General features: G+C 44.7%; 1 protein-coding gene across 1 annotated transcript in view; it reads left to right on the plus strand.

Annotated features, from left to right (window-relative positions):
- The first annotated feature begins 720 nt into the window (after nt 1-720).
- DPYS (dihydropyrimidinase) overlaps nt 721-12839 on the plus strand; it is a 48091-nt gene continuing 35972 nt past the window's right edge. The window contains exon 1 of the mRNA XM_083749247.1: nt 721-1096. Within this exon, the coding sequence (XP_083605373.1) occupies nt 848-1096 (249 nt within the window). The 5' untranslated portion in view covers nt 721-847. The remainder of the gene's footprint in view (nt 1097-12839) is intronic.

The raw sequence follows: 12839 nt of genomic DNA on the forward strand, positions 1-12839 counted from the left end.
TAGGACTGGAGTTGCTATTCCCACTAGATGCAGTTGAACTCTTGCATTTCCAGCGCTGCATAAGCCTTGGGCTATTTACTCAAAAGTAAGCCCCTCCGGCTTGCATTTACATTTACTCCCGGGTAATTGTAAGATTTCCGTTTTGCTTCCTTTCACTATCCTGAAACGCCGCTTTAACCAGGCTCGATCCCTTTTTAAAGTAAGGCATAAGAAGCTAATTGGACAACGTACAATCCCGCAATGTGTAGCGCAATTTATTTAATTATTTTGCATTGTTCCTTTAGCCCTCTCAGATAGCGGAGATTCAGAAAGAAGACAGGGACGGAGACGGATGTGTCTATAGTCCTCGTGGAATTGGGCAAAATACTCCCAATTCGAGTTTTCAGAATGGCACAGAATAAAGAGTAAGGAAGTGGCTGCTTGGGGAAAAGCTGTACCAGCCATTTTGAAATACAGTCTTACTTAATTTAATTTCACACAAACTGCTTCCAAAACTACTGACCTAAAACCCTCATTCTAAACACAGCTGTAATGCTGAGCAGCACCCACAAACTTCCTCGTGGAAAAGCAGCGCCCCACCCACTCTTGTTGCAAGGAAAAGGCTAGTGGGGAAGTAATTAGGTGCAGGGAGAGGAAGGGCGATAGTAATTCTCACTCTTACAAACACGGGGGGGGGGGAGGAATAGGGAACAAAGGGTTAAACCCTCTCAGCCCCCGGCAGGGAAAGTTACACGTGACTGCCGGCAGAGGGAGAAAACTTTAAAAGTGCTGCTGCAACTGCTGCCACTACTTTGCAAACGCGGAGCGCCTTTCCCAGAAACTTTACGCACAGAAGCGGGAGAAGACCATGCAGAAGATTTGGATCCGAGGCGGGCGAGTTGTGAACGCGGACTGTTCGCAAGTTGCGGATGTGTACGTGGAGGATGGGAAAATCAAAGCGGTGGGGTCGCATCTCCAGCCGCCATCCCTAGCAGGCGTCCAGGTGATAGATGCCTCCAACAAACTGGTTCTGCCCGGCGGGATTGATCCTCACACGCACCTGCAGTTCCCCTTCATGGGCACGCAGTCGAAAGACGACTTCTATCAAGGGACAAAGGTAATTAGTGTTTTCCTTATTGTAACAGTGCCGGATTTACGTATAAGCTAAGCAAGCTATAGCTTAGGGCCCCACTCTCTTGGGGGCCCCCAAAAAATTAAAAGAAAAAAAAACCTGGATGTACATTTCCAAAATAAAAAACAAATAAAATAAAACCCACATACAGCGACAGTGTTTTGTGTTGTGTAGGCTCCTATTTGTTATGTGCAAATGGCTTTAGATACCAATTAGGTCCATAAATTACCATATAGCATATATTCAAAACAAAAAACAGCGACAATTTGTTGTTCACAAAGGACAGCTGGACATATAAAGGGCCCCATTGCTTTCAGTAGCTTAGGGCCTCATCAAACCTAAATCCGGCCCTGAATAAATATACATACACACACACTTAACAATGTTTATGATAGATCAGTTTAAAAGTCCCCCCCCCTCTGTGTGTGTGTGTGTGTGTCTCTCTCTCCTCTCTCTCTCTCTCTCTCTCTCTCTCTCTCTCTCTCTGTGTGTGTGTGTGTGTGTGTGTGTGTGTTTAAATTCAAACAAATTGTCCACATCATCATTTAGGATTCCCTGAATCCTTTGACTTCTCTCCACCCTTCCATGGTTACCATTATCAATCTTTTTTTCCAACTGCTTGCCTTATTTTCTCTATTTTTTTTAAGAAAAACAATCCGTTTTTGCAATAGTTTTTCGTACATTACAAGCATTACTCAAATCCTGCCAAAGTTTTTAGTTGTTTACGGTGTTCTCTTAAATACGTTATAAATTTTTTCCATTCCTTCTTAAAATTCTTCTCTTCCTGGTTTCTCATTTTCCCAGTCAATTTCACCTTTTCGGTGTAGTGTGTGTTTATTTCCTTGACACCTGATGAATGGGTGTTCCACAGGGCTGTCTATCTGTTTGCTCACCATCTTTCTTGGGGTGGTGCAGAAGGAAGAGTAAGGCCAGGCTGTGTGGCCCAAGTGAGCAAATGAGAGACACCTGTGAGGCAGCCTCTGCTTGTTCACTTTCCTCCTCTTTGGGGGCTCTTCTAGACTATCAGTATTCCAGGTCGGATTCAGTCATGTCCCAGCAAATTCATGTTGTGCAATTATAGTTGCTTGGTGTGCCCTGCACAACAAACCCACTAACCAGGAAAGTTTGGGGAAACACTTGCTTTGATGGGACAGTTATTTAGCCTCTGGAAGTGGATCAGGATGAAACCTCACCAGACAAGATAATCTGGAAGTGCCTTGGGTGGCACAGAATTGAGGATATTGCAAATTCATAAAAAAGTCCTAACATCCAGATATCTCCCTCTGGAATGGGCTCCTCCTCCTCCTTTCTGTTTAAAATCTGCCTTTTAGCAACCCTTTTCCTTTTCCTCAAAGCCTTCTGTTCCTTATCTCCAGTCCAAATAACTGGGATTTGTCCTGATATCAACACTTTGAAAGATCGCTTTCCACAGGTTTACAGGACCTGATAAATGTTTGCATAGATCTTCTTTTCTGGAATTTAATGGCTACGGATTAGTCAAGTGGAACACATATTGCCATTTCTTCACACAACTTTACTGACTGCCCGAGATCTGTTACACATTAACGAATAATACCTCACCATTTTAACACCTCTAATTCTTCAAACAACGGCTATCCAGCAATAGCTTTTTCTCAAACCCACCACACCCCATGATTTGCTTGACATGTCCAGCCTGAAGATGTGCTGGTGAACTTGACAGTTAGCTTGGCCTTGCAAGTCAGTTATTATTATTTATTAAATTTATATACACCCCAGAACGCCCCGGAACTCGTATGTTTCAGCTCCCAAACAATTGAAAACCGGAAGTCAGTGTTTCCGTTTTCGAACATTCTTTTGGAAGCCAAATGTCCGACAGAGTTTCCTGCAGCCAATCAGAAGCCACATTTTGGAAGTCGAACGGACTTCCGGAACGGATTCTGTATTACCATACTAAAAATCTTGTTAGATTTCTCCCCCAACTGAGTTAATCAGATACTTTTATCACTACAGTATTTGTACTTTTCTGACAATCTCTCCCCTAACCAATGTGTGTACAGTGGTACCTCGGGTTAAGTACTTAATTCGTTCCGGAGGTCCGTTCTTAACCTGAAACTGTTCTTAACCTGAAGCACCACTTTAGCTAATGGGGCCTCCCGCTGCCGCCGCACCGCCGGAGCACGATTTCTGTTCTCATCCTGAAGCAAAGTTCTTAACCCGAGGTACTATTTCTGGGTTAGCGGAGTCTGTAACCTGAAGCGCATGTAACCCAAGGTACTAAAGGTAAAGGTACCCCTGCCCGTACGGGCCAGTCGTGACCGACTCTGGGGTTGCGCGCCCATCTCGCTTAAGAGGCCGGGGGCCAGCGCTGTCCGCAGACACTTCCGAGTCATGTGGCCAGCGTGACGAAACTGCTCTGGCGAGCCAGCACCAGCGCAGCACACGGAAACACCGTTTACCTTCCTGCTATAAAGCGGTCCCTATTTATCTACTTGCACTTAAGAGTGATTTCGAACTGCTAGGCGGGCAGGAGCTGGGACCGAACGAAGGGAGCTCACCCTGCCGCGGGGATTCGAACCGCCAACCATACGATCAGCAAGTCCTAGGCACTGAGGTTTTACCCACAGCGCCACCCACGTCCCAAGGTACTACTGTATATCAGAACATGAGAACAGTTCTGCTAGATCAGGACAATGGTCACACCTCCTCCAATACTTGTGGCAGACCAGATACCTGTGGGAAACCCTCAAGGTGGACCCCAGCCCAAGAGCACTCTCCTCTCCTGTGGTTTTTGGCAACTAGTATTCAGAAGCGTTACTGCCTTCCAGTGCAGAGGCTAAGCCTAGCATCATGGCTAGTAGCTACTGATAGCCTTATTGTGCCCAAATTTGTTTTAAAGCCTTCCAAGTTGGTGACAGTCACTGCAAGTTCCACAGTTTAACTATGTGCTGCGTGAAGAACTGCTTCCTTTTATTGTCCTAAACCTTCCAACGCTCAGCTTCCCTGGATGATTCTGATCTCTAGTGTTACAAGACAGAGAGAAAAACTGTTCTTTGCTCATTTCCTCCAAGATTTCCATGCTTCAAAGCTGAAATTGTCTGCATACTGCACTACAGGTGCTTAGAAACTTTCTCTGGCATCCTTGGCACAGTCCGTTTTGGCTCAATGTGAACCTTGAGCTATATTTAAAGAGGTGATCTAGAACTGAAAAGCCTCGATTCATAGTAGTGCTGCGTGTGTGTGTGTGTCCCCAACAGGGACTCCACGCTTCTAATTCCTGAGTGATGGACAGAAATTGAACAGCTGCATCATTTTCAGGAGTAGTGATAACAGTAATGCAAAGAGCTGCACCTGTTCAGCTTCTGTTTCTCAGGCAGCTGTTAAGGGCATCAAGATGCTGTCATCAAATAAGAAAGCAAGCTGTCTAGCCTAGTCCAGAGAAGCATGTTGGAAAGCACTTTTAAAAAACTAGTTCTTTCCCCCCTTTTTTGTTTTGTTTTGAATGACACACACTCTCTGTATCACCAGAGCAGCTGCTTTCAAAAGCCATTTAAGAGGCCTGCAGTTTGGGGGCCAGTCTGTGCCTGGGGGCCAGTCCGTGTCTGTCCTGTGGCTATATATTCAACCAGAGATTGTGTAATTTAATTGCTGAGGACCAAAGTCCATATGACATTTGACCCGGATGCATTTTTCCTTGTTTCATAACGCTAGAATTTGTGGGCATCCAATGAAGCGGAGGATTCTGGACAGATAAAAGAAAGTATTTCTTCACACAGAGCATAGTTAACCTATGGAACTCACTGCCACAGGAGGCAGCGGCAACCTTTAAAAGAGATTCAGACAAATTCAGGGAGAATAAAGCTATGCTGGAAACCACAGGAGGGGAGAGTGCGCTTGTGCTTGGATCCTGCTTCTTCTTGGCCACTGTGAGAACAGATGAGTCACTGGCTTGACCCAGCAGGTTCTTATTACATTCTGATTCAGTTGCCTGTAGCTTTGCCTTGCTTGGCTGTGTAGGAGGCTGCAGTCTTGAGTAGCATATCTCACCAGCAGCACCGCTTCCATTTTCATTCCCACCAATGCCCAAAAAGAAAAAGGAAATTTCAATTAGAGAAAATGAAAGCCTCACAGTTGATGTTGGCAATAGCTCAGTTGGTTAGAGCATGGTGCTGATGATGCCAAGGTTGCAGGTTCATTCCCCATATGGTACAGCTGCATATTCCTGCTGTTGAATGAGAATCAACACTTATGATTCTATCCTAATTTAAACATACATAATAATATTAGGCAGTCCATATAGTTGTTTAAACAAGAGCAGTGGCTATCAGGCATGCACTGAAACATAGAAAAGTCAGTGAGATTTTCAGACCACTGAGTAGCAGAAGGTGGCTGTTTGTCCTTCCAGCCTTGCTATTTGCCACCACAAGGGCTCTCACAATCCACTTTTGTTCATCAGTGCCCTTGATACAGCATGGCTGTGATTAGAAATTAAAATGACCGATCTCATCCAGCCAGTGCAGCTGCTATCAGCCCCACTAGGAACATAGGCAGCTCCCTTATGCAAACCTACTGGAACATCTTGCTCACTGATTGGCAGCAGCCCTCCAGGGTTTCAGGCTAGGAATCTTTTGTCAGTTTTACCTGGAGATGCCGGGGATTGAACCTGGAACCTTCTGCATGCAAAGCAGATGTTTGACCCGCAAAAAAAGGGAAGGTTGACAGCTATGCCTTCTACAGCCATTGTTGCCAGGTGAGGCTGCCAGAGCCTACCAAAAGAGGAGGCACCCCAAGCAAAGTGTGTTTGCCTGGGGCCTCCTCAAACCTAGGGCCTGCCCTCAAAAAATAGACAAAGAACAAGTTCTTAAATCTTTCTTCGCTTGGCAGTGAGGTGCCGCTGTGGCAGTGGGCACCACATCCGCGACCCCTGTTGTGTGGCGCACTCCCTCTTCAGTTTTCCTCTCCTTGAAAGCATAGCTTTGCTTTCCCGTCCCCCACCCCGGATGAAGCCAAGTGGGTTTTTGAATTTGCTGTTTTCTGTGCTTTGTCTTGTATTTTGGTACGGACTTACCTTCCAATTGATTTTCTGCACAGGAGAGAGTGGTTATTAATTTTTATTCTGTTGCAAGAAACAGTGTCAGAATGCTTTGAATAGCTTTCTGAGGGAGTTCAAGGGGGTCACCAAAGCACTCCAAAAAATATCTTATAATTGGTTGGTATGCCAGCCTTGACACATAGGGTAGGTTTGCTGACTTTGCTCTTTGAAACAGATTGACTGGGATGGTGAGTTGACCCAAAGTTTTCCAAAGAAACGTAGATCAATAAATTTACTTTGGATCTCTCTTCCTCTTTAACACGCAAACACACATGCTGGAAGATTCATTGCTGCATAATGTAAGCCTTTCTATTAAAGCATTCCTTTATTCATGTCATTGCTGTAAATATGGAAAATAATTCGCACATTTTTTAAAGGAAAGTAGTATACGGGGAGCTTATATTCAAGAGCATGGCTCCAAACAGACATAGACATCTTAAACTGTGTGATATAATCACAGAACCAAAAGACCTGCTGGATCAGACTAAAGGTTCACCTAGTTCAGGTTTCGTTTTTGTTTTTTTGCAGTGACCAATCAAATTTCTCCAGAAAACAGACTGAAGGCAATAGGCATTCTTATTCCCCATCAAACAGTATTCAATTATTTACTGCTTCTTCCCATGGAGGTTTTGCCACTACAGCTAATAGCTATTGGCAGGTCAACACTTGTTTTAAAAGTGTGCAATGAGTGGCCATCGCCATGCCTTCTGATAGTGAGTCTGTGTATGCAAAGGAGTTGGCCCAATGGCCCAAGCAGAGCAAGCTGTCACTTGGAGCAAGGGAGTTTTCTATGGGAGCAAAGCAAGCAGCCCCATGTCTTGAACTATCCCTGCAGGTCCCAGCAGGAATGTAACTGCAGCAGAAGTTTAGCAAGGAAAAAGGACGCCATGGAATTCCATCAGTGAGTCTTAACCTTAAGCAGTGCACCTGCCTTATGCACCTGACACACACTGGCCTGGATTGTATAGGCCAACAGCAGAGATCTAGGGCTTTCCCCCACTTTGCTTGTCCTGTCCCTGGAAAGCGCAGGTCTGAGTGGTTTTCCACTGAGCAGTTTTGCCTTTCCACCCACTGTTTTCCCTTCGGAAAACCTGTTCCTTAGCACTAAATTATAGCAGACATCAATCTGGAAAAAACTAAGTTGACGTTTGCTCTGATTCCACAGTTAAAGACTGGGTTTCCTCGGAGCATGTGGGGAGCGGTGGGACAAGCAAAAGTATGGATGAGTCCCTATATGATTTTATTTTGAAGCAGGGGCTTGGATTAGATTGCTTTTTGCATCTCTTTCAAGTCACTGAAGCTATAGAAAGAATGGAGCAGCTCTGGGCTTTCCTGATCCTGCTTCCATGATCTCATCCAAGAGGTGAGCAATATCCATGAGAAAGCATCTAAATTTGGGGGAGAGGAGGGGAATGGGAGATGGCAGGTTTTGTATATTGCGATGTAGGTCTTCCCACCTGCATGCAGGTGCTTCTGTGTACAGGTCCCTTCAGTATTCCTTACCATTGGTCATGGGGAGCTGAGACACCCCTTCTCACACAGATGCATGTAGGCCTAATATATTGGGCATTGAGAAATCAGTCTGTGACATTTGGATAAGGTAGAGCCACTAACCTTTAAAGTCAACAGTTCATCTAAACTCAAATAAGGTTTGACATTAAAATAAACAACAAGGAACCCCACTGTTAGCAAAGTTAGTAAACATCTGCCAGCTGGCAAAGATATTCCAGGGTCAGCGAAAGTTTGACATAAGTTACACAAAGGAGCAAATCCACTGTCCACTAATGTGTGCTTACATAAATAGTATATTTGTGTAGCTGTGCTGCCTATAGATTTCATGGCAAACTGTGAGGCAAATTAAGCCCTTGTAGAGGCCATGGGTGAGGGCTTCTGCTGATTTTTTTGGGGTGTGGTTTATGCAAAAAAATATGGGATGTGGGTGGCGCTGTGGTCTGAACCACAGAGCCTAGGGCTTGCTGATGAGAAGGTTAGCGGTTCAAATCCCTGCAACAGGGTGAGCTCCCGTTGCTTGGTCCCTGCTCCTGCCAACCTAGCAGTTCGAAACCACAAAGTGCAAGTAGATAAATAGGTACCGCTCCGGCGGGAAAGTAAACGGTGTTTCCGTGCGCTGCTCTGGTTTGCCAGAAGCAACTTAGTCATTCTGGCCACATGACCCGGAAGCTGTCTGCAGACAAACGCCGACTCCCTTTGCCAGTAAAGCGAGATGAGTGCTGCAATCCCAGAGTTGTCCACGACTGGACTTAACGGTCAGGGGTCCCTTTGCCTTTACCTTTATGCAAGCAAATAAAAAGCAAATAGGAATGAACAAGGTGCACTAACCAAAACGAAGCATGGACAAAATTGTCTACCCACAAACTCTGGGATTACAACAAAAACAAGAGAATTGTTAGAGCTTTCTACCTACCTACACACACACACACACACACACACACACACACACACACACACAACCCCCCCCCTCCATCTCCATCCAGGCAAGCAATAAGCATTATCACAGTTCAAGTTCACATTTCACATACTTTAGAAGGATATGTCTACTCCACTGGTGGAGGAACAGGGGTGCGGGCGGAGTGCATCGCCTCTGGCAGCACGATCCCGGTGGGGTGCCATCGTGGCTGGCCCCCCCTCATGCTGGGCATCATGCCCCTGTGGGTGGCCAGCCATGCCCCTGCCTGCTCTCCGCCCCCGATGGAGCTTGAAGCTCCGCCACTGGTCTACCCCTGACCTGCTACTGCCTTAAATCATGTTAGCATCTCTATTAATTAAACCCCTTACATAACAGTACAGTACACTATGAAATATATGTCATGATTCCTTGTGCCATTATATGGCATGATATGTATACATGCACATACACACATTTATACACACACGGACACATATGCAAATTTATATAAATGCAAATCAATTTGCAAGAGTTGCAAAGCAGTAAGCAAATTAGGAAGGATTTAGGCTCTTTAAGGGGCCATGATATTTTCCCTAAACTGGCCCATCATTAAAGAAAACCCGAGAAAACGAGACTATATCTTGTAGCGGCCATACACAGTGAAGAGATTGCCGTTGTGGTCACCCACTTTACTCTTAGAAGCAGAAGTTCTAAGGGCACATCGCTCTCCTGGGTTTAGTTTCTTTTGGAAGGAGGACGCGTGAGGCTTATGGCATTTTCTAATGGTAGATTTTGTTTACAAATGTACAGGTGGAACATAAGTCCAGGTACATCTTAGATCAGGAAAAGCCCACTGTTCCCACTGTGAGCTGGTGTACGCATTGTACTTTCAAAGCACTTTGGGAGCACAGTTTTCCCCTCAAAGATTTCTGCACAGTGTTGTTAACCCCCCCCCCCCGGTTAAAATTCCCAGCAACCCTTAACAAACTACAGTACAAGGGAACTGACCCTGTTAAAGGTTGTCCCTGGATATTTCTGTTGCTCAAATAATGGGGAAAGTGCCAGAATTTTCTCACATGTCATTCTTAAATCTAAACTAAAAGCAATAATAATAAATGTATATTTTATGTAAAAATGTTTACATAAAATAAACATGTAGTAGATGCATGTTTTTATTGTCCTTCTGTGCATACTTGTATATTAATTGATTTGCAGCTGATATCTGAGAAGCCACACACACTTAGCTCATTGGTCAAGGAGCAAACGTCTTGCAAAAATACTTGCTTTGTCTATAAAAGTTATTGTTGCTATTATTTATTAAATTTGTATACCGCCTGTCATCCAAAGATCACAGGGCAGTTTGCAACGCAAAAATACAAAATCAGATCACAAAATACATAGTAAGACAATAACAAAAATGTAAAGTTCCAAAGTTTAGGAAAGAGGTTGTTGCAATTAACAAGGCTAATTTTAATCAGTTTGCAGAGTAACAAAATACTTTAGTGTTCCATGTTTTGCTCTGGTAAGTGCCGTTCATTAAAAAAAAAATTTAAGGGTCAGTAATATTATTTACAATAATTCAGCGAAGAAATAAATCTTGTACCAGAAATGGAAGGATCCCTGGAAGCTGGTGAATCTGTTTAGTAGACTTTAGAATAAGTGATTTATTGCTCAAAGTGGCAGAACTGGCAGATTTGCAGTCTTTGGCCTTTTCCCCATTGAGTGTTGCCATGTAATTTCTTAACATATAAACATCCCCCAGATTAATTATTTAAAAGCAGAGTAAATAATTAGAAAGGATCAGAGGGCTGAGTTTCATATCACGCCTATTGCAAAAGTGAATTTAATGTTTGCTTTTACTCTAATAATTAAAAAGTATGGCATATCTCTGTCTGCAGATATAAATATATATCTCTAACGAGACATGATGGGGTTCAAGGGCAGAGAAAGGATGGATATTCCCTTGCATATTTCCTTTAAAATGCTTAAATGCCTCTTTTTTTATTTGATTGTATGACATCAGAGGGCTGGATTTTGGTAAATAAAATCTTACTGAAAAGCAAAAGGAAATCAGCATGAAAAGGTGCATCAAGACTGATAAACGAGGCCCACAAACCTTTGCTGACTAAACATCCAGGAGCTTTTGCGCTATGCTCATTTAAGAATATTACTTTGAAACACAGAGAATTTTGGCTAAAAGCTGTAATGGGGGGGGGGGTGTTGCTTGGTTTTCCAGGAGTATCAGAGAATAGCTTTATGCCTCAACCTTTCCTTACTCTCCCACCCTAAACTGGAGACACCACCCACCCACCCACAACCAATGGATGGGTCTAGAACTTTTGTTTGGCCCTGTCAGCCAAGCCAAAAATTGGAGCCCTTCCACCTGTCAATTCTGACAGAAAGGCTGTGGGTATGTGTGCCGTTGACTTTGGGCAGTGGCTTTGAATGGTCCTCCCAACCCCCTTCTCCCTAGGGCAGCTTCCCCCAGCCCATTTCTACCCCCAGGTTCAGTTAAGACAACTAAGTATTACAGAGGCCCACCAGTCACAAAATGGTGACAGGTGGAGGCAGAGTTCGGCATAACCAGTGGCAGTTCCTGACATCACTTTCTACTGATACCTAATCCATCTCTTGAAATTGCTGAATGGTTTGCCATGGTATTTTCCTGGTGGCAGGGAGTTCCATAGCTCAGCTTTCCTCATGCGAAGTTCAGGCATTTGCTCTGGAGGTCTTGTGACAGCCTTCCCACTCAATCTGTTGATTCAGAGACCCTTAAGTGGAGAGAGTTTTTCCTTTTGCCTTTTCCCATATCCCTCCCTATATGCCTCAAAGGATGTTTTTCCCATCTCCTGTCATTTCTTCTCTCATTCTTTCCACACCCAGCTTCTACCTTAACCCAAGGTCATTCATGCCTTCTCCTTGGTCCTTTCACATATTTACTTCTTCCTCTTGTAACGATTTCCTCTCTTACCCCATTTCCTCCCTACTTCCAGTTCATGTGTGATTAATAGCAATACAATGGTACCTCAGGTTACATTCGCTTCAGGTTACATTCGCTTCAGGTTACAGACTCCGTTAACCCAGAAATAGTGCTTCAGGTTAAGAACTTTGCTTCAGGATGAGAACAGAAATCGTGCTCCGGCGGTGCGGCGGCAGCGGGAGACCCCATTAGCTAAAGTGGTGCTTCAGGTTAAGAACAATTTCAGGTTAAGAACAGACCTCCGGAACGAATTAAGTACTTAACCCGAAGTACCACTGTATTGAACTTTTATGCCACAGAAAATTTCCTTCAGCCCCTCCTGCAGCCTTTTCCCCTCAGAGGAGGGAGGCCTTCCTTCCCTCCTCTCCCCACGAGGCTCTCTGTTCTCCTGACCCTGCCAGTCGCTTGGTCCTTGGTCATGGCACAACAAAAGGTCATGGCACAACCAGAGGCAGGGCAGGCAAGTGAGGAGGTGCTGGGTGCAGGAGGTGGTGCTGAGGTCCACTTGAGCATGGCTCAAAGATTACTGGTAAGTCCTGGCTCTTAGTTTGAGAAACACTGCCCGAGGCGATTCAGGCCATTCCATTAAGAAATCAACAGTCCATGTCACTGGTGTGCATTATTCTGCATTCATTAACCCTGAGATTCATCTGCCATTGCAGTTCCCTTACTTGATCTTAGTCCCTTAAAACGCTTTCAGTTCTTTCCCCCCTGATAATCATGCTCTTCACTCTTCACCAGCTGCCCTCGGTAATTTTGGGGTCGCCTGCAGGTTACGCCATCTCCACTCCTTTGTTTACGCGATTGCCCTGCCTCTGGAGAAATATATTTCATGCCCCTTCAAATGGGTTCCTCAGCAAGCATCCCAAGGGGTGTTAGTTTCTAATGCAACACTGCTCTGTATTGCAGGTGCCATATTTCAAAGTCATCACTTCCACCTCCAGTATTGTTCTGCTGATACACAGATTTATTTTTCCAGCTCAGCCGGCACTAGGAAAACGGCCCCTGCTTAATTGAGTGCCTAAGGTGCTTCTGGCTCCCTTCCCCCCCCATTCTGCATACCATCTGCTTGGTGAGGCTCGGCAATGCTGCAGACTTTTCCATCAGGATCTTTGGTGCAGCACAAAACCTCTGGCCTGTACACACACACAACCCCACATGCAACACATGCATGCTCCTGTTTCCAATGCATTATGTCTCCGACATTTCTCCGGTGAAGTGCACTTCAGGTTAGGTTCCTGTTTGCTGCAACTAAAGCCACATATTTGCA

This window comes from Podarcis gaigeae (assembly GCF_964106915.1).
Source record: "Podarcis gaigeae genome assembly, chromosome: 7".
NCBI lineage: Eukaryota > Metazoa > Chordata > Lepidosauria > Squamata > Lacertidae > Podarcis > Podarcis gaigeae.